Below are 21,057 nucleotides of genomic sequence, written 5' to 3' on the forward strand. Positions count from 1 at the left end.
TAAACACCAAGCAACATAAGAAAGGTGTGAAGCGGAAATGATTTATTAACTCATCACTGACTACATGGGGAAAAAGTACAAAAATTCAACAAGTGATCAAACACAACATCATGCGTTGTTCTGTTCTTCTGAATTACACAATAACTTTATACACTCCGTCCTGTGTGCGATTCTACACAGGTCAACTGCTAAAACTTATATTTACAAGTTTGTGTATTCATTAAAAAACAGTATAGACCCCAAATGCACCAATTCAAGTTCAGGAGAAAGCTACTGTCCAACTCCCTCTCATCACTGAAGACCAGCACACTACTGTTTGAATCTGTCCCCTGCAGTGAATAAGTGGAGTCAGCAGATACGGGATGAGGTCGGCAATATATTTTTAATAGTTCTTATTGTCAGCAGATGCCACAAACAGACTAAAACAAGGGTAGCTAAGGCCAAACCTATTACATCAATGAAATGTTTTTTAATTAAAGTGAACATGGGAATTATACTGCAGATGTGGCTCATTTCAATGCCCGGCTCTGCTGCTACACGTCGATGTGTCTCATAGCTGTGCTACAGCTGTATGAATGTTAGAGTTCTGATGGGCAGGTGGCAGCTTGCAGAGTATCTCCTGCCGTCCCTGCATGGATGGCTGCGAACGGGTGAGTGACGCAATTTAGTTTTAAAGCGCTCCATGGTTGGAAGACTAGAAAACGTACCATTCCCTTTTTTTAGTTAAATCATAATACTTTAATAACTTCTGTACTTTAGTAAATACTCACTAGAGCACCAAATGAAGGCTGAAATCAATACCCAACAGAAGCAAAATAACATAGTAGAATGATTTATTCCTGCTAGAAGAAAGGTTGCAAAAAGTACAGTGCTCAACTACTTCATTGAGCCTTGAAAAAGAGTCTGTTTTTAAAGATTTACCTTTTCGGTCAACTTGGGTTTCTCTTTAGGTTTGTTGAAAAACAGACATCAAATAACATAAGCCTTCTACATTGTGGTGCACAGCTCTCAGTCCTCCTCCTTCTCTATGTAAGTCTTAGAGGACGAGCGGGCTATCTGTCTGGCCATGTACCTGTCCCTCGCCGAGCCTACAGTCTGATCCGTGCTGCGCTTTGCAAACTTGTTGGGCTTTTCCTCTACATCCTCGCCTTCCTGCTCCTGATCATCTTTGAGTTCTGGGCTCTTTACACCGACTGCTTCCTTCTTTTCTGGGTCTGTTTCTTCGCTCTTCACTGCCTTCTCGTTTTCTGGATGCTTCTTACTCTCCTTCTCCTCTTCCTGATCTTTGTCCTTACGTTTGTCTTCCTCTTGATTCCTTCTCTTTTCCCTTTCCCCATTCCTATCCTTCTCTCTTTCCTTAGGACTCATCTCCCTCTTGCCATGCCTATCCTCCCTGTCTGTATCCCTTCCTCTGCCTCGGTCATCTTCTCTCCCTCTGCCTCGGTCATCATCTCTTCCTCTGCCTCGGTCATCATCTCTTCCTCTGCCTCGGTCATCTTCTCTGCCTCTGCCTCGGTCATCTTCTCTGCCCCTGTCATCATATCTGCCTCTGCCCCTGTCATCATATCTGCCTCTGCCCCGGTCATCTTCTCTGCCTCGGTCCCTGTCTTTCCTTCCATCCCTGTCGTCCCTTCTCCCCCCATGCCTGTCGTCCCTTTCCCTTCCCCTGTTTCGGTCTTTCTCCTGATCCCTGTGCCTCTTCGTATGCCTCTCTCGCTCCTTCGCTCTCTCCTTCTCCTCTCCGCTCCCTGAAGAAGGTGACCTCTGTCTGTATTGCCGTTTTGAGTGTCCAGAGCCTGCCCCGTGCTTGCTAAATCCAGATTTCTGCTCATGCCCCTCCTCGCTGTCGCTGCATGAACTTGGAATTTTATCGTGGGACATGGCTGAGGGAACAGGGGAAGTCTTCTCTGGTTCTTCTGAAGCCTTTGAGTTTTGAGCTCTGTGGATGAAGAAATACGGAGACGCAGGCTAAAGCAGAATAGTTTTTAAAAAGCGCATGTGCTTTTTTTCTTTCTTTCATGAATTAAGTACTACAAAGCTATGACTTACTTGTCTGCTGAGCGATCCGGTATCGCCTCCTCTCCTACGGTCTGATTCAGCAGGTGGCGGTAGAAGCCGCTCAGATCATTCTGTTTCTTCACGTCCAAAGCCGCTAATTAAAAAAATAAATAGAATCAAACAAATAATTGAGATACCATTTCATGCCACTTTTCCCTGTTCTTTCAATCCATATCTTCAAGTCATGTGTGCCCTAAGGAAAGAGATACTTCTCAAATGGCAGTAGGCCAAATATAATTGAATGAAGTTAGGTAGAGCAAAGACTGTTCGTACGGATTATTTTACAGAACCGTATCTCTTAAAGATTAGAAAGTTGAGTTACAAATCTTATCTGCCTACAGCCTAAAAGCAATTGCAAAGTATCAGTCTCACCTTCCATGGCTGCCACTCTTTTTTCTTTCTCCAGCTCCTCCTTCTGCTCCTGCAGTTTTAGCTTGTAGGCGGATGTAACGTAAGCATCTTTATCAGCAAACTGCTCTCCTTCTGCCTCTCTTTCCTTTTGGATCTTCCTCTCATCCCTTCGTTCCTGTTCTTTCTTTCGGTCCTCAACTGCTTTCATTAATTGTTGAATGTACTTTGGCTGTAACAAAAACAAAGAAAAAAAGGCAATATAATAAATGTTCATGGGGAAGTTCAAGCTCACATTAAGCCATTTCCTCAGCAGTACGATGTCAGAACTCAATATGGACAAAACAGCAGGACCATAATCCAATCTTTCCCTGACATATTTTAGTGCCTACCCAATCTTGCCTAGACATAATTTAGTGCCTACTGAACAGTCTCTGATTGGATCCCTTTGAAATGTTGGTGTGGACAAATACAGGCGTACGACACAATGTCATTACCTTCTTGTCAGCGCCTCCCAGAAGTTTTTTGTTGGTCTCGAGTCTTTGTTTTTGGATGTCATCGTACACAGCATCGTAGTCATAAACAGAGCTGTCCTGTTCTAGGGCTTTGTGCATCTCCAGGCGTGTCTTTAGAATGAGAGAAAGAGAAAGCACAGGGAAATGCAAATCAGAGGAATGAGTTAGTTTATACGAGTACATGGACTGAAAATATATTATGTACTTTAATTCTTCCTCTCACCTGCTTCATCATCTTCTTTTTGACAGCTTCTTTCTGCAGAGTCTCCCCAACTGTGATCTGAAACAAAACATATTCAGTACATTTTGACCGGAAATGAGCAAAGTATCATCTGATACCGTGTGTATATATATATAATATACATTTTACAAAAATCTTTTAGCTTCCATATAAGTGAAAAGACATTAAGCCCAATGCAGTGATTGGTGAATGGCAAGAGATACATTATTTTGTCCTGTAAATAACAAATCCAGAGGTTTACCCACCTCGTCATCAGAGTCATCCTCGAACACGGAGTGTTTCAGCAGGTTCTTTGATAATTTCTTCTGAGACAAAATCAGCCCGTACCTGGACAATATGGGAACAAGGTCATGAATCCTGCTATACCAAAGCCATCTGTACTGTACACACGAGCTGTAATGAATGGACCAAAGATGTATTTCTACTGGGGGGAAAAGCAGAGACCAGAACTAACGCAGCCATTTAAATGATAAGCAGATCCCCCTAAAGTGGAGTGTTTTGTGATTTTGAGAATGATCGGAGTAGTGAGATCGAGAGATTTTGTCTCCAGCCTTTAGATTAGTACCGATCAATAACGTGCATCTTAGAATTAGACGACATAACTAGTATTGTCAGAAATTTGCAACATACACGTTTTCCATGGCGCAATAGAACCGATATTTAAGAGACTTTTTTGTATGGCTTTAAGAGACAGTTGACAATCTGAAAATAATAGCGTAATGCTAAGTTAACGTTATACCAAACATACAAAATAAAAGTTATGAATGACTAATTTTAGCTGCGAAACAATCCCTTGCAGGTTGTCTTAAGTGAGTTACAAAAACAAAGTAATTGTTTAAAAGGTGAAAATCGCAAGAACCGTACAAAAATGGCATTATTTCAGTACGTTGACCAATGTAACGTTAAATGTTTTAATAGTGAAGCATTTCGATAACGTCAGTTAGCTTAGCTAGTGTTAGCTGCAGAAGGGAGATCCACCGTTTTCACAAATAATCCTGAGCTGTAACACCACGGCTGCTCTAGCATACTAACCTCTTTAAAATGACTAAGACTACAACGCCCACCACGAGAATCAGTTGTCTTAAAATGTCAATCACACAGTGGCGTAGTCGCCTTAACCCCTTTTCTTTTTACAACTTACTGTTTAGTAGGGGCCGCCATCTTGCTGTGCAGACTGTGATTGAGCACGACAGATTCGACACAACATTGTATCATTTAATCATATACAACAAAATATAATATATAATTTCTCAAAGTAAACTCATAAATGAGAAGTTAATGTATGCACAAAATAGCCATATATTTATATGTATATATATATATATATATATATATATATATATATATATATATATATATATATATATATATATATATATATATATATATATATATATATATTATTGGCCGTTGCTATTTCTCTGACATATGATGTTAAAAAAAACATAACGTAAATACAGATCTCTGTGCCCTATATTTTTGTAAACACAAAAAATCGTCATTGAGCCATAAACCCAATGCTCAAAACCATGGACTGTATGGGTAGAACATTACAATGAAAAATGAAGGGTTTTGAATTACCAACAGATGGCGCTATTTCTCCAGATTCTTCTTGAAATTGGTAAAATATAGGCCCAATTTTTATTTTGATAATTCTAGGCATTATTTCTCTCTGAATTTGTACTCGGTATGGAATCACACTTTTGACAATTAGTCAGTACATACAATACTAGAATTTTCATTTCTTGAAATAGGAGAAGGTTGAGTAATTGGAGTTCTTGCTTTTGGTGCTTTTGCTAATCTCAGTTCATAGTCTTCTTGAGTATTAAAAATGTACCTAACTCTTTTGTCCTCTTTTAAAAGAAAAGTGCAATTTTTGGATACACACATTTCCCCTTAATAGCAGTTGCTAATGCAGCAGTGGATTTCCACGCTTCTGTTCTCATAGTAAATGTGTTGGGTTGGTACCACTCATGCACCCTCTGCACCCATACACATTAAGTAGCTGTAGAAAACTGCAATGAAAGTAAATCTGCTATTGTTAATAGAGAGAAAATAAAGACATGACAGTTTTGGAATCTGTTATTTCCTGTTATCTGTTCATTTTATATAATGTTATGACACACTCAATGATGTCAGCTGCTCTGTTCTTTACTCTTGTGTGAAGTCCTTCTTTTAAATCAGTTCAGAGAGCAGTGGCTCACCTGTGATTGAAGCTGCAGCTTTGAATTCCCACTGCCTCCTCTGAGTGATTCCAAATCCAAATACCATTATCTCTGTCGTAATCTCCTTCTCATCTCTGACCTCACTGCTAATCCCGCTTGTACAAACAGAATATGTGCCTTAATTCTCCCACACTGCTCCACTCCTCCGTTCTCTTCACTGGCTTCCAGTGGCTGCCCGCATCCAGTTCAAAACATCGGTGCTCACATACCATGCTGTGAATGGATTGGGTCACAAAAACACAACACAAAAACTAAGCATAAATATTTTCTAATATGTACAATATAAATATGAAGGTGCTAGTGGTCCAATATATATATATATATATGTAGTGCAGATGGAGGTGTCAGGTTAATTGTTCATCAGAGTGACGGCCTGTGGAAAGAAGCTGTTCCTGTGTCTGGTGGTTTTGGCGTACAGTGCTCTGTAGCGCCTACCAGAGGGGAGGAGATGGTGTACTTTCTGAGCTGGCGCAGGAAGTACAACCTCTGCTGGGCCTTTTTCCGAATAGAGTCAACGTTGGAGTCACACTTCAGGTCCTGGGAGATTGTGGATCCCAGCAACCTGAGGGTCTCGACAGCAGACACAGTATTGTTGAGTATAATGAGTGGGGAAAGTAGTGGGGGGCTCTTCCTAAGGTCCACTGTCCTCTCCACAGTTTTGAGGTTGTTCAGCTCCAGGTTGTTCTGACCACACCAGAGGACTAGCTGTTCAACCTCCCGTCTGTACACAGACTCGTCACCGTCTCTGATGAGGCCGATGACATGTTGACTGCATCGTCCACCGACCTGCAGGGGGTCCAGCAGGGGCCCTGCAATGTCCTTCAGATGTATCAACACCAGTCTCTCAAAGGCTTTCATGACCACAGATGTCAGGGCGACAGGTCTGTAGTCGTTTGATGAAGGATTTCTTGGGAACCGGGATGATCGTGGAGCGCTTGAGGCAGGATGGTCCCCTGTAGTTGGTGAGTACTGTCATGTTTTGTTAATGCCGGTTTATTGATGTGTAGCAGGAGATTTGAAATACATGCTACCGGCATGCATTGAGATCTGTGCTGTGTTTCTGTGTGTCATGAGACAGGATTTACATTTGAGTTTTGAGGCAGGCTATAGTTGCTGCTGTCCCCGATCTGTGCCTTTGGGCAGAGAAGATTACAGTGTAGTAGTGCAGGTTCAGTCAGGTAGATGCTTCAGGAGTCATGGAATATTCCCAGATGTATTCCTCTGCCCGGTACTGCATCGACTTCACTGAGGCTCATATATGTATGTAAAGATCATATGACTTCTGGCCCATAACCTACCGGAAGACTGGCCTCTCTTCTTTTCTAAACTGCAGCATAGGAGTACCACAGAAAAAACTGAAGTTTGAATCAATTACGGAAGAGCTGACAAGACATAAATTCTAGTGATTTGAGATTCAATTCACATTCAGGGTATCTGTGTGTTGAATAGATAGTATTTTGGCTTGGATGTATGTGTGACTTTCTACTGAGGATTTAACAGGGGTTAAGGGTGTCATGCTTTTTCTTTGAACTTCTTTGAACTTTTTTTCATCAATTCAACAAAAGTCTTCTTTAAATTTGACTCTCGCAAACTCCCCAACTTTAAGGAAATACAATATAAATTGCTAAAATACTCCTCTAAGACATACAGTATCTGCATTTCACCGTTGTAGGGTCATTGTTTGATATTTACTTGTCTCTTACAATGATCCACTATAAAATCAGTAGCTGCGAGTGTTTTTGTTTGACTGAGACTCTACGGCTGCTTTATTGCCGTCCAGCGCGTAGACGGTTAATCGAGATTGACAAACTAAGGAGAGTTGCGCATGCGCAGGATGTGGCTGACTGAGGAAATCACCCGGAGAGTAGTCAAATATTCTGCGGCCGGAGAGAAGGAGCGAGCTCAACGAGATTAGACCAACACCGGGCCATCAGCGGGGCATTCTCCATCTCAAAACAATTATGCTCGCCTCGCCGCTGTCGCTTCATCTCTGGTGTCCGCTTCCCGGTCGCTGAATGGCGCTGGTTACCGTGCAGCGTTCACCGACCCCCAGCACCACCTCCAGCCCCAGCGTTTCGGTGAGAGTCGCCTGTTTTGAAACCTCCTCCGCGACCCCTGCCACCACGAACCAACACAGAATATGTATTTTGCCATCGCACGCAGTTGTAGGCTCCGTTTCCGCTGTCTTTTTTTGTCGGCTGCCGACTATCATAAAGTGCCTTGCCTTGTCACTTCTGCGCATGCGTGAGTTATAACGTTAGCGGCTCATCGTTTTCTGTTGCATTATCAGTCACGTTTCTCACTGCTAAATTAACCTGCTCGGAAATGGTTTTATTTTTTTTACTGCAGTTTGACAAGGCATCGCCTTCAAGCCACATTAGCCGACGAGGAAAGGACAGCTTCCTCTTCTGCTCGTGTTTCTATTGAACTCCGCTGTTGACATGGTTCCTGTATGCACATTTCCGCCCGTTCCAACGTCCGAGTGGCAGTTGACGTTAGCTGGCGTCACCGTTACTGGCCACAATGAAACCAAAATTCCGAATTTCATCCATTGGGTGGGCAAAATGTGTTGAGGTATTTTTATGCTAGTGCTAATGAATTCTAGTTAAAGAGGTACACATATGTCATGCACTTCCGCTCGTAATAAGCGCCCAGTGACTCATAAATGCGGGTGTTTACTGTTGACTTGTTATTGTGTGCGTTCTCGCAGTCGTTTCATACACGTGTCGCTACGTGTGTGTGTGTGTGTGTGTGTGTGTGTGTGTGTGTGTGTGTGTGTGTGTGTGTGCGTGCGCGTGTGCGTGCGCGCGCGCGCGCGCGTGTTCTTACAAAGCAAAGGAACAGGTGTTTTTTCAGTGGCTATTGTCTTCGCTTTCTTTTTACAAAAATACGGAAGACAATCAGGAAGGTTGCCTGCCACTATTTCCACCATGTGATAAATGGTCACATATAATATTACTATTTGTAAATTCTAAATGGGAATATAACCGGTAAGATATTAATCAGATAAGTGGCCAACATGGATCAAATCACACATCGCGGTATATGTATACTTTTATAATGCGACAGTGATCTCGGTGTGTTTGGACTGCAGTGGTCGCTTTTGAATTAACAAATGGTTGAACAGTTCAGAAACCAAATACATAAACTGGTGTTGCCATTGAGCAGCCTTGCTCTTTGATTCATGAAGTTTGCACACAGTGGCCCAAAACACCCGGGAGACGGCTTCCATGGAATAAGTCAAATTGCATCTCAGCGTGTATTTAAAAAGTGACTTGAGCAAAAGCAGAACTGTTATTTCTGTTACCTTACTACTACCCAGTTGAAGATTACAATTTCTGTGTGGAAATTGTTCTGTCATCCAGAGCTATTTAACAAATACACGTGTAGATAAAACGGAAAATTATTGAATTATCAACATTAGTAGAAATAAGTATAGTGGAGCACATCATTTACGTAACAGCATTCACTTTGGTATGTCCTTTGACTGATCATGTATGTTAGTGATGTGAGCTGGGAAGTCTCTCATCACGACGACCTGTAAAACTAGAGGAAGAAGATGTGCATATGTGTAATTTAGCAAGGTGAGGCAGACTGGGGTGACGAAGGGTGTGAAGCATTTTCTTGGGGAAAATATGCTTTCAAGTTGCAACCCGCACACACATTCAGTGATAACGCATTGCACAGACATGTCTGGTTTCCTGTCGATTTGCTGTCATGTGATGTGTGTAGATTGGGGGGTTGTGTGTGTTAAGTTTCTCTGAGATGCAAACTTTTCTTCCACCATCTTTACTTAAACTATATGTGAAACCTGTCCAGCTGGTGTGTCTGCTTCATAATAAGGGTGTTTGTTGGAAAAAAAAACACAGGTACTTTACGTCTTGCCTGGAGGGCTGAAGGCATTTTTAACCTGGTTGGTAGATGCTGTAACCTGTGACTCTCAGTGGAGCACAGACTTGACTCCTGTCCTGACGAGGCCAGTCCCCACATTCGAGCTTCACATTTCCATAAGCTTCAGGAAAATCCTTGCACATTTTCATATATGTAAAATCTCATTGTGTTTTTCAATCTTAAGTTTGGTTTACAACTGGTAAAACAACATCCAGTAAAACTAAACCAAAAAACTCCAGTGTTATGTAGTTTACGGTCAAAATGTTATTCCTCATCCTTTTAATGATGTACGCTCAATATTCTGAATGCAGAAACCTTTTTGACACATTGGCTCCCGGATCAAATACTTTACATGAGGTGTTCACAGAACCACAAGATCTGTTTAAAGTATGACTTGTGCTTGTCAGAGAGCCTACAATGGAAACCTGCTTTGAATAATGTGGTTCTGCAAGAGTCACAAACTCCACTAGTAACTTCTGGTGGACCCTTTCACACTTTGCTTCAACAATAACTTTGCCTGAACCCAACTTTTCTATAAAATACTGCACTCACGCTGCAAATGAAATGGACAAGCACCCCTGCAGGTTCATGTTTTTCTCCATGCTCATGAACCTGTAATCCACTTCTTTCTTGAAGCTGGTAATGGTTTTTGTGTTGTATTCAGGGATAGTAAAGCCTACTGTGTAAATAAGATAAAGACAAGTGCCAGGTGTTAATCTGCCACTAATCCATATCCCTCTCACTTTCCAAAGCTACATATTTCACAATGTGATTTGGACTCTCTTTTTGTATGTGAATGTATTTTCTGACCAGCCACACCTTAAAAACAGGCTGAGGTCATTTATCTGGAGAAGGAACATTTTGATTGGAAGCTGAACTCTTCTTTCCGGTTGGTCTCTCTGCACAGTGTCTCTTTTCTAGTGTTTAGTATGTAAATGCACTCGATGGGTTCTTTTTATTTATTATTTTTCCTAACATGGAGAATATAATGTTTTTATTTAACTACTTATGTCCAAGTCAAAGGTTATTTGACATTTTACCACTTCTAATTGTACTCTCATTTGAAGGTGGGCTTTGCCACAACTCATAGCTTTACTGTTACACTACTTTTCTAAAAATGAATGCTTTACAGATAAGGTCAGACCAAAATAAGGCGTAATAATGTTTTTTATCAATCTATATGAACTTCTTTTTGGATTCTAGACAGTGCCGACTATTTACTGCTATAGAAAAATGTGTTTTCAGAGGAATATTTTTATACATGTGTGTTAACTTTTAACTTGTATATGTTTTTTTTAACTCTACTAAAGTGCTGCTCAATGTAGTTATCTTAATTATAAAAACACTTCAAATGAAAAGTTTTTTTCATAATATTTTAAAATGATTATTGTGTCTCTAATGCTCAGTTGCTGAATGTCAAATATTGTACTAAATCAGAATCAGCTTCATTGATTATACTCTGTTATTGAATGTAATTTTTTTTCTCTTCAGGAGTCTGGTAGTGGGGAGGATGACCGTCGCTCTCAGCCGAGGAGGTAAGATGTCCCCTATGTGACCTCACAGCAAAATACAAAACAAAAACAACTCTTTTCAGTTGAGGATGTGCAGTGAGAACTGTTATGAACAATGCGATTTGGATATCAGGGGAATTGTATTGCCGGGCCAAGTGCTTGATAAGCCAATGAGCCACTGTGGGGTCGGAAATGAGGGCCTGTTATGTGGCTGCCTGCGACCTCTGACCTCGACAGGGTCCGACATAGACAAAATACTTTACCTGAAGAATCACTTGGTGAGGAATCACTAAATGTGTCTGACCTTGCAGAACTTCCTTCCCCTGCATATACAGGGAGTTGCTGTGTTTTTGTGGGTCTTACAATCAACTTCTGTGCCTTGTTGCCACTGGCATTGTACTAACGTTGCAATCTGGTTTTTCCTGTTTTTACTCAACCACATTTACCATTTCTTTTGTCCAGCAGCAATCTTTCAAATGCCTGCTCTGGTTATTTGTTCAACAAATGCATTATACCCCGGAGCGTACGTTTCAGTGACGCTTTTACCTCCAGCTTTTTTTTTTATTTGGTACTTTTTTTAATAACCGATGAAATCTTGAAATCCTCTCATGGTGAAGATGATTAACTGCGGTTTACGAGCTGTCCAATAGAGGGCAGTGGGCTCCATATGAGTCAGGGCTGTGTATGTGGGTCAAGGGATCCAGGGGCAGAGTGGTAGCCCCTCCCAAAGTCCCAGCGCCTCTCCGTCTGTCTGGTCATTGGAGCTCTCTGCCATTCAACCGAGAGGGCTTTATGGATGTGTGTGTGCGGGTGGGAGTGAAATCTATATGTTACAATGTTATGATGTTGTCTATGTTGTACAGAGCTGCGGAAGCCAAAATTGTGATTAGTTTGGTATCTAAATTAATTCATTAATTAATTAATGTTGTTGGACATTAACACTCGTTTATCTCCATTGATGTGCTGCAAGTTATTTGTATCACTCTGGATAGTGACTCACTCTTTATGAAGTGTGGAACTTTATTTACAAGACATTACCTACTCGGTATCTGCATACTATGTCAGCTTTTAATGTAGTTCCCACAGAAAGTAATGGATTTTAAGTTTTGCTCCTGAAAATCATCAAGCTAATTGTCTTTATAGCTTAACAGTATGTTTAGTTCCATTACCATCACATAGTATTACATATTTCCCCGTTAAGCAATTGTGTACAACTAACACAAGATTAAAGCAACAAAGCCTTAAACATTTCACCATCTGTCAATGAAGTCCCAAGTTGTAGCTGATGTTTATTCACATTGTCTAAGATGTGTTGGCAAAGAGACAAAAAAGGATTTAAAATATACATGTATGTATATATATATTATATATAATGTATATATGTATGTCATCGTGCCTACTGGAATACAGAATCAATGTTCCCATAGGACGATGACTGTTTGTTGTGCCGTGGAAAACAGCAGCTGCTGCAGAGCTCCTCTTTGAAACAGGTGGCAACATTAGTGCAGACTGGAATACGGCTTTGGGGATGCAGTGTGTTTGTCTGCACAAGCTAAGCTGCAGTGCTGCTGATTAAAGTCAGCGGCCTCGGCAGAGCAATGACATCAGCTGAAGCAGCAACGTCAGAGGTGGAACCACAAGGGGAACTTATTTCTTCTCTTTTATAATCCACATTGTTATTGATGCGATGATAGCGCAATCATAACTCATTTGTTTAAATGGGAAGGATATTTTTTGATTCAATATGTTAATAGTAATTTCCATTTGCCCTACAGTTGAGTTTGTGTGCCTCAATTCTTAAATGTGTTTTTTTGGACATTATTTTTACTGTAAATAATTAGAATGACTTCCTGTTTGTGCAAAATGCAGTGTGTGTGTGTGATGTAATCACTAAGGTGACTGTCTGTATGGAGACATGAGGGTATAGAGGAGTGTTTGGTATCGGTCTGCTTGCACGTACTACACAAGCCTTCACTGCTTGTAATTGGACGGTGTTCATTTCAGCAGTCAAGGGACTGTAAGTTGGAACTTGAGAGAACGGTTCAACACCTCAAACATAAACATGGAGGTTGTTAAGAGTCTGTGGATGGTATTGGATAACTGTGACACAGTCTTCTACAAGCTGTCTTTATATTCGGGTTCTACAACAGTAGAGCAAAACAGTAAAAGTCTGTATATAAACCTGCAAATATTTCACTGAAAACAAATCTAAAATGAATTATATTCCTGAGTGAGTCAAGTTTATGTCTAGTGTTCAATCCCGGTCAGGATCAATTTACCTGATAGGGGCGTTATTACCATAGAGGTTTCAGAAGAAATAAAAGGTGGCAAAGCATAAAAAAGAACACAGTAATATTAATATAACTCTTTAAATTTTTTTATTTTTTTAACTTATCATATCTAGTGACCGTGATCTGATTCTTTTCAGCAACCCCTCCCTGCTGCATGCTATGTGGTAATATGTTCACACTCAAGGTGTGTGTGTGTTTATCACATGAACACATTTATGCCCGTAAAACGTTCCTTTTTATTCATTTTATTTTCTGTCCTGGCACCGTCTCTATGAGAACGGTCCATATTCTGTTACCCAGTTTTCTAATATATTTTCCCATGATTACTTGAAGGGAAAGAGTTAATGGCCCATCAGCAGAGATGGTGATGGCAGGAAAAGATTTTTGTTCCATGTGAATGTTTTTTAATTATTTTTTGATGTGACTTAACCACATCTACAGGGGGGCACAGCAGGAAAGGACCTGGTACAGATGTTTCATTCATCAGAGGATGGGGTTGATATGCTAGCCAAGTGTCTTCAGAGAACAAACCCTGGAGAGAATGCCTGGGATTCACTTACTGTTTCTGTGCGTTTTTCACTCAGCTGAGTGAAGCCAAATTTGAGTCTGTCTAGTATCACTTTGTTTGGATTTAATGTTGATGGAGGAGTGCAAACGCGATTGTCAGACTTTCTCTAAAAGAGGACCTGCTAGGGTGGCACACAACCCTGTGTTTAACCTTCAAAAAAAGTGCCTTTCCAAGATGTTTGTTATTGATATTCATGGGTGTGACTGATGTAGGTTTTTGTCTCTTTCTGTCAAGCATCAGTGAAAGTTTCCTGACAGTTAAAGGAGCTGCTCTCTTCCTACCTCGAGGAAATGGCTCTTCTCCCTTGTCTGTCTCTCGCTTCTCACAGCTGCGAAGCAAACATGCAGGTGAGGTTAAACTTTCTAATTGAAAACAAGTGACTGTTGACTATTAATAGTGCCGTTGGTTTAAAAAAAAAAAGCTGTCATTCATAGCTACAGGTTTGAACTCTGATCAAAGATTTCTTGCGTCCTACCAGGAGACATCCAGCTGCATCTACAAACCATGTTCACTCTTCTCAGACCAGAGGACAACATCAGACTGGTGGGAGCCCACCACCGCGCACACTGAAAGTTCAGTCTTACGGTAGCTGACGAGCTGCAAATACATCTTGTGTGTTTTTCCTGCTCCAGGCGGTTCGTTTGGAGAGCGTACACACTCAGATCACGCGCTACATGGTGGTGGTCTCAACCAACGGTCGGCAAGACACGGAGGAGAGCGTGGTGCTGGGAATGGATTTCAGTCCTGTGGACAGGTGAACTAGAAACGGACAAATGCATAATGTTCCCTTCTGTTTGATACTGTGCAATAAGTTGTAACAAAAGTTTCTCTTCAGCTCATGTTCTGTAGGGATGGTTTTGCCCTTATGGAGCGACACATTGATACATCTGGACGGAGATGGGTAAGAAAGAATCCAACATGTTTTCAAAGTGTGAACACATGGTTGATTCCAGGATGCAAAGAGGACTCATGTGTATCTTGTTTATTTTTGAATCTTCCTTCTCTGCTGTGTTCCCTCTCTTCTTGCTCCCAGGGGTTTCAGTGTGTCAACTGATAACAAAGTGCATGTATTCAAGCCGGTTTCTGTGCAGGCCATGTGGTGAGTCACGGCGCATTTAATCCCCCTATTATCTGCCATATTTTTGTTTGCAAGCATTCACCTTCGTATCTTAAGCGTGTCCCGGGCGTTTACTTGATTGTTATTTTTCCATATCCCTAACCCCTTCATCTCGTGACTCTAAATCTCTTTCTCCCCTCAACGACGTACTTGCAGGTCGGCCCTCCAGTCCCTCCATAAAGCCTGCGAGGTGGCTCGTTGTCACAACTACTTCCCGGGCAGCTTGTTCCTCACCTGGGTCAGCTACTATCAAAGCAGGGTCTGCTCCGACCAGGCACGCATCAACGAGTGGAATGCCATGCAGGATGTCCAGTCGCACCGCGCCGACTCGCCCGTGCTCTTCTCCAATGCGTAAGTATCAAGATTATGTGGAATGCAGTCTACCTTGACAATTATTTGTTTTATTAAATTTATTTATCATTGATTCCGCAGACCTACAGGGAGAGAGCTGACAGAGCGACAGATCAAAAGCAGTTTGAGGGAGATAATGATGCAGAAAGACCTTGAGAATGTTACCTGCAAAGAGGTGAGTTGGTGACGAGACATGGCAACAAATTGGGTCTAAGAAGGAAATATTTTATTCATCATTTTAGGCACAGATATTTAATTTAAAAAAATGTAGAATCTTAATTTTTTAGGTTTAGATTGACTTTTGTTGAGATTTGAGATTTGTTTTCTCTCTGGCTTGATGTTCTGTAGATTCGAACGGAGCTGGAAATGCATATGACATGCAACCTGCGAGAGTTCAAGGAGTTTATCGACAATGAGATGATTCTCATTTTGGGCCAGATGGACAGTCCCACGGAGATCTTTGATCATGTCTTCTTGGTAGGTGACCTCGAAACACGTCCTGTGCATCACTGCTGCGTCAGCAAAAGTGGGGGTCTTTTTACCACAGGGTGTTTGGTTTGGAATGCACATTGGATGTCTGGCATGCTTTGCAACAGGATTTAAGCATTATGACAAATGCTCTGAACTATTGCTTTTCTTTCCTAAAGGGATCTGAGTGGAATGCATCCAATATGGAGGAGTTGCAGAAGAGCGGGTAAGAGAGGGAGGGCAACAAAAACAATAAAAGCTGAACTGAAAACGATAAAGACAACGTATTATAGAATAAGAACCAGATCATTTATTTAGAATTGCATGTTTTCTGACGTTTTCTTGACAGACTGCATAAGCCTTCTCTTGATCATTCCTCTCATTCTCACTCAGGGTTCAATACATCCTGAATGTAACAAGGGAGATAGATAACTTCTTCCCCGGCGTGTTTGAGTACCACAACATCCGTGTTTACGACGAGGAGGCCACTGACCTGCTCGCTTATTGGAACGACACCTACAAGTTTATATCTAGAGCCCAGTGAGTTTCTCCTTTGATCTGCTCATCTTGTGAGAGCAGTGTTTTAGCTGCTCCTTCTTTGAAAATGTGCCTTACTAAACTGTTGATGGATTAGTTAATTATTCATATCCACTCCAGGAGAGCCGGAGCCAAGTGCCTGGTGCACTGTAAAATGGGCATAAGTCGGTCTGCAGCCACCGTGATTGCGTACGCCATGAAGGAGCACGGCTGGGATCTGAAAAAGGCCTTTGATTACGTCAAGGAGCGCCGAGCTGTGACCAAACCTAACCCCTCTTTTATGAGACAGCTGGAGGAGTACCAGGGCATACTGCTCGCCAGGTATTCACATAAACACACACAAGTATTTATTTAGGTTGAATTTCAAGGTGTAGGATGCATGTACAACAGGATTATTTTCTGGGGCTATTAAAATGGATCCTGAAAACTGCATGAAGATATTTTCGTTATTTAAATATGTACTTTTAATGAATAACGTTTGGATCCATAAAATAATTGAATTCATAGTTCATATGATTATTATGCCTTTAGGGAGCCAACCTTATCCCAAATCACAGACTTGTTATTGTTCATTTATTTCAGTGCTGTGTTTGATATGAAATGCATTTATAAGCTTTGTAGCTGCAGTTTGTGTTTGTTCTTTTGCACTTTGTGTAGTCAAGCTGTAAACAGATTTTAATTTGTCTTTACTTTAGCTGTTAAATGCTTCTGTAAACAAGGTTGATGAAATCTGAAATTTGCTGCAAAACTTAAGCAATTTCTCATTTAATTCATAATTATATATATATGATTAATGATGATATTAATGATATGATATGTTAATGTATGCATTAAGAGGATAGTAATGATGACATGTGAAATCCTTCCTGCCATCTCACAGCAAGCAGAGGCACAACAAACTGTGGCGCTCTCACTCTGACAGCGACCTATCCGAGCACCACGAGGCGCTGTCTAGATGTCACGCCCAACCGCACAGCCTGGGTCGCTCCGACCCGCACAACCAGGCCGGCAGCGCGCCTGGTCCTACTGTGAAAGAACTGCTGGAGTCACTGGGAACTTCAGCCGTCACTGGCAAATCAACGCACTCTGCCAGCCAGCCCGACACCGGCATCCACTCCCATCAGTTTAGCTCGTCGTCCTTCAAGGGCGTGCCAGCTCTATCGGGTGACACTCAAGCTCGAAGCTTCAAAGTCCCTACTCATTCTACTGAAGCCCAAATAAGCCAGCCGGGCTCCCCTTGTCCCGAGTCGACGGCCTGCTCTGCCTCTCTGTCCTCACCTCTGCTCTCCAACGGCCTGTGTGACTCTGGGGAGCGGCCCCCAGCACCTCCCCTCTCCCAGCCCCCGGCCGCCGCTGTGGGGCCCAACGAGCCTCCGCTGCCTCCATCTCCAACTCCAGTACGCGTGGATGAGGTCATCAAACCCCCGGTGTTGTCCTGCTCTCCACCTGCGATGAAACCAATGCTGATGTTGTTCCCTGAGCCCTTGACGACGGAAAACCTGTGCACACAACAGGCTGGAGCCCAGTGTTTGTCTGCACCAGTGCCTGTCAAACATACAGACTGTGACCAACAGATGTGTGGCTTGTCTTTGGACGGTTTACCAGCACAATCTCCCCCCACTTGTGATTTTATCAGCCACCACAGTGCCATCCCACATGACAGCAAGGCGTCGTTCGGCCACAGCCCCGACCACATTAACTTTTTCAGTGCCAGAGAGAAGTTCAAGGGAATGAGTCAAGATGGCAAAACTCACTGTGCTGCAGTGCAGCCAAGGACTTGTGGCAAGGTACAACAACCGTTGCCACAGGAGGTCTCCATTATTGAGGGGAAGGAAGAGGAGAAAAGAAAGGTAAGGCTGCTGCGTCCAGCAAAACCTTCCAAAACAACTACTGTTTTCATTGCAAACAAGATATTTTCTAAACTTAAGGGCATATAAATTATTAGTGTTTCTCAAAGGCGAATGTTTTCATCTAATCTAATTATGGTAAAGAATATCCTCTTGCGATGTATGCGAATATCATCTTTTGATAAAATGTGAATCTCTAGTACATTTGGAACAGAAGAACCTTCTGTTTCTTTCTTTTTTAGTCCCAGGTGCCACCTAATGGTGTAACATCAGAACACTACTTACTTTCATGTTTTTTTTTTCTATATGGCTATATTACAAGTTATTTTTGGACTTTAAACCCAACGGTCTTTAATATTATCTCTTTGTCCTTGTAGGAAATGACTGACCCAGTGCAGGTCACAGGACTGAAGCCTGTAGTGCGCACAGAGCCACAGGGCCCCCAGGGCCAGGAGGCGCTAAAGTTGAAGCAGGAAATGGACGAGGGAGATGTTTTATCACTGAAGGAACCTGAGACTGTTAAAGAGGAAGTGAAAAACAAAGAAGAAGAAGAAGAAGGAGAGGAGGAGGCAGCTCCTGCTCTTGTGTGCAACGATTGGACGAGGGGGTCCGTGCGGCGCGTCACACGTCAGCTGGAGCAAAGAATGAAACAGGAACACGAGACTCCGTCGCCCTCTTCGTCTCCTCCGTCCCTCTCCGGCAGCACGTCCGGCTCTCAGCGGCGTCCACCCAGCGTCCATGCTGCAACAATGTCGAACCCACCGAACGAATCAGTTGGCCCGCAGGTATCAGAAGTCAGCACTGTGCAGGGAGAGCAGGAGAATGGTGATAGGTTTGGACCAGTGAAAAGGGGTAGTGGGGACGTAGCTGATGCACTAGAAAATAACGAGAAAAGCACAAAAGAACACAAACTTAAGCCTGCTGAAATTAAATTGCTCTCTACCTCTTCTCCTTTCCACCGCCCAGCCCATTCTGCCTTTGCCTCTGTGAACTTCCTGTGTTTGGAGGGCGTGACAGAGTTGGAGTCAGGCACCGACTGGGGCTGCTCCACAGAGGGACCTCACAGTGACGTTATCATGAGGGAGACCTGGGAGACTTTGTGCGAGCTCGGGGCCTTCCTGCAGCAGGTCAGCGTGGGGGGAGCGTGTCGGGAAAGGTGTGTGGGCCAGTTCTTTGGTCTCAGTGCGGGAACCACTCAGAATCGAGGTTGCGGCATCCATAAGAGGGTCAGAGAGGTGGAGGCGCGGATTCGCCAGGCCGGACTGACCCCTCCATCCCTGATGAAGCGCTCGGCGTCTCTGGCCAAACTGGGCTGCCTGGAGCTGCTCGCAAACGACCTGAGTGAGCTCAGCCGCTCCTCTGTGGCGCCGTCTTCAGCCCAACCTCAGGCGCACGCAGCGAGCGACGAGTCCAAGAAGCTCCGGGTTCAAAGCTCCCCGTCCTCAGCCGGGCAGCGGCCCAAAGTCCTCGGGACTGGCGCCGAGACGCTTTCTGAGGCCGGAGAAGCCTCGACGCCATCCAGTCCGCCGACAGGAGAACCCCCCGCCGCTGACCACGATTCCCTGCATTTGTCTGGGCTGATGTTTATGACACCAAGGCAGCAGTATGGAAGGACTCATCCCCTGCGTCGGCTTAAGAAGAAAACTGCTAGTAGCCTTTACCACACTATGTAACCTTCACTGTGCGTGGGGGGGGGGGGGGGGGGGGGTGGTAGAGATCATGCACACTGTTGGAATTGGAAATCAAGTGCATACGGTTGGATTAATTCAGCAAAACAAACCAATGCCTCTTGCCTTAAAGAATATGTTAAGATGCTTCTGTACATGTTTCCCTCTCTGAAGAATTCAAGGTCTGAGACTCGGCGCAGGAACAGCGGCATGGAGCAGTGACATGGCTATGAAGGTTATCTGAAGGGTACAGACTGGGGAGAGTTCACTAAACAATCAAATTGGCACTGAATACCAAAACGCTTTCAAAAGAAGCAAAACAAATAGTCAAAGGTAATATGCCTGAGCCTGCACAAATTCTCTTTGTATCATCGCTGGTTTCTCCGTAATGAACTTGATATTTACTTGATTGCTGTTTGTTTATTGAAATAATTCGACCTGATTTTAGGTGGAAGTTGCCTCTGTTTTCCTTTTTGTTTGCGTCCACGTCTCTTCTTTAGCCAGTTGTTTCCGTAGCTGCCAGGAAAATCATACAGCAGATACAATCAAATTCTTAAAGACTGATTTTTAAACATCTAAACATACGCAGAGTCTGAATACGATACATGAAAAGAATAGCTGCATGGTTCTGCAGGATTTGTTTGGAAACAATGCAAAGAGAATAGACACGCTGGGTTTTTTTATGTTTGTTTTGACTTCTCAATACCTCAGTAAGTGCACCAAATCTTCGCTGCATCAAAGTCAGGACTCCTGGAGCGGCTCAGTCAGAAACAATTTTGAGTTCACAACTTGATGAACTGAAACAAACGACTCCTCTCACGTCCCCCTGCACCGCGTTGTGTGTGCGTTGCTCTGTGGGAGAACGGGCAGGTTATTGGATTGATGGTTGAAGGCACAGTGTATATTTGTGAGTTTTCTCTTTGGGATATAAATGTCCATACTGTGTTAACATTTTAGGAATTGTACAGTTTTTTTTTTCTTTTTCTATTTGGTTTGTCTCCGTGTGTGACTGTGTAGCCCAGCGTAACCATGTGGGCGTGAACTATTTTTAATAATCACCTATTTTGTACAAAGTTCAGGAGTGTGCCTGTGACTGGCAAGTAAATCCTCTCGGCCGTCTATCAGGAATGTCTGTACAGGGAGGCCTGTCATACATGCACTTTACTCCCTTTTTCTTTTTAATGTGGCTTTTTTTAATGTATGGTTGCTACTTTGGGGGGGAGCATGCTTATTTAGTAGCAGCTGTTGGGTATGCGTGTGTATTGTCAACAAACTTCTTTTTGTGGTTTATTTGTAGATATTATTTTATATGATGTGCTTCAACTGTGACCATTAAATAATGGAAATTATCAAATCTGCTTGTCTGTGAGATTTTGTACAGTAATGTAAGGACACAGCACAAAACAATTTGAACAATCTAGC

At 42.7% G+C, this 21,057-nt stretch overlaps 2 protein-coding genes across 5 annotated transcripts; one reads left to right on the forward strand and one right to left on the reverse strand.

Annotated features, from left to right (window-relative positions):
- Positions 1-20: 20 nt before the first annotated feature.
- On the reverse strand, positions 21-4,347 carry nsrp1 (nuclear speckle splicing regulatory protein 1). Of its 4 annotated transcripts, none has more exons than XR_005120010.2 (8): positions 4,304-4,347; positions 3,408-3,489; positions 3,145-3,201; positions 2,904-3,032; positions 2,431-2,638; positions 2,050-2,152; positions 922-1,939; positions 21-640 (listed from the first exon to the last, which is right to left on the reverse strand). XR_005120010.2 is itself a non-coding variant. In XM_062558262.1 (8 exons), the coding sequence occupies exons 1-8, from the start codon at positions 4,321-4,323 to the stop codon at positions 1,009-1,011; spliced, it is 1,410 nt and encodes a 469-aa protein (XP_062414246.1). In that variant the 5' UTR covers positions 4,324-4,347; the 3' UTR covers positions 21-1,008. The 4 variants fall into 4 exon arrangements, 3 of the variants coding, with proteins under 3 accessions (XP_062414246.1, XP_037322627.2, XP_062414247.1); XM_062558262.1 differs by having other exon boundaries at positions 21-1,427; positions 1,548-1,939; XM_037466730.2 differs by having other exon boundaries at positions 21-1,939.
- A 2,474-nt stretch (positions 4,348-6,821) lies between these two features.
- ssh2b (slingshot protein phosphatase 2b) lies at positions 6,822-20,980 on the forward strand. Its single transcript, XM_037466727.2, has 15 exons — positions 6,822-7,465; positions 10,770-10,813; positions 13,883-13,995; positions 14,127-14,191; positions 14,281-14,402; positions 14,484-14,549; positions 14,682-14,747; positions 14,922-15,116; positions 15,198-15,291; positions 15,465-15,593; positions 15,764-15,810; positions 15,978-16,124; positions 16,242-16,442; positions 17,002-17,971; positions 18,346-20,980. The coding sequence occupies exons 1-15, from the start codon at positions 7,403-7,405 to the stop codon at positions 19,639-19,641; spliced, it is 3,618 nt and encodes a 1,205-aa protein (XP_037322624.2). The 5' UTR covers positions 6,822-7,402; the 3' UTR covers positions 19,642-20,980.
- The last annotated feature ends 77 nt before the right edge of the window (positions 20,981-21,057 follow it).

Source organism: Pungitius pungitius, chromosome 16 (genome assembly GCF_949316345.1).
Source record: "Pungitius pungitius chromosome 16, fPunPun2.1, whole genome shotgun sequence".
NCBI classification, from domain to species: Eukaryota; Metazoa; Chordata; class Actinopteri; order Perciformes; family Gasterosteidae; genus Pungitius; species Pungitius pungitius.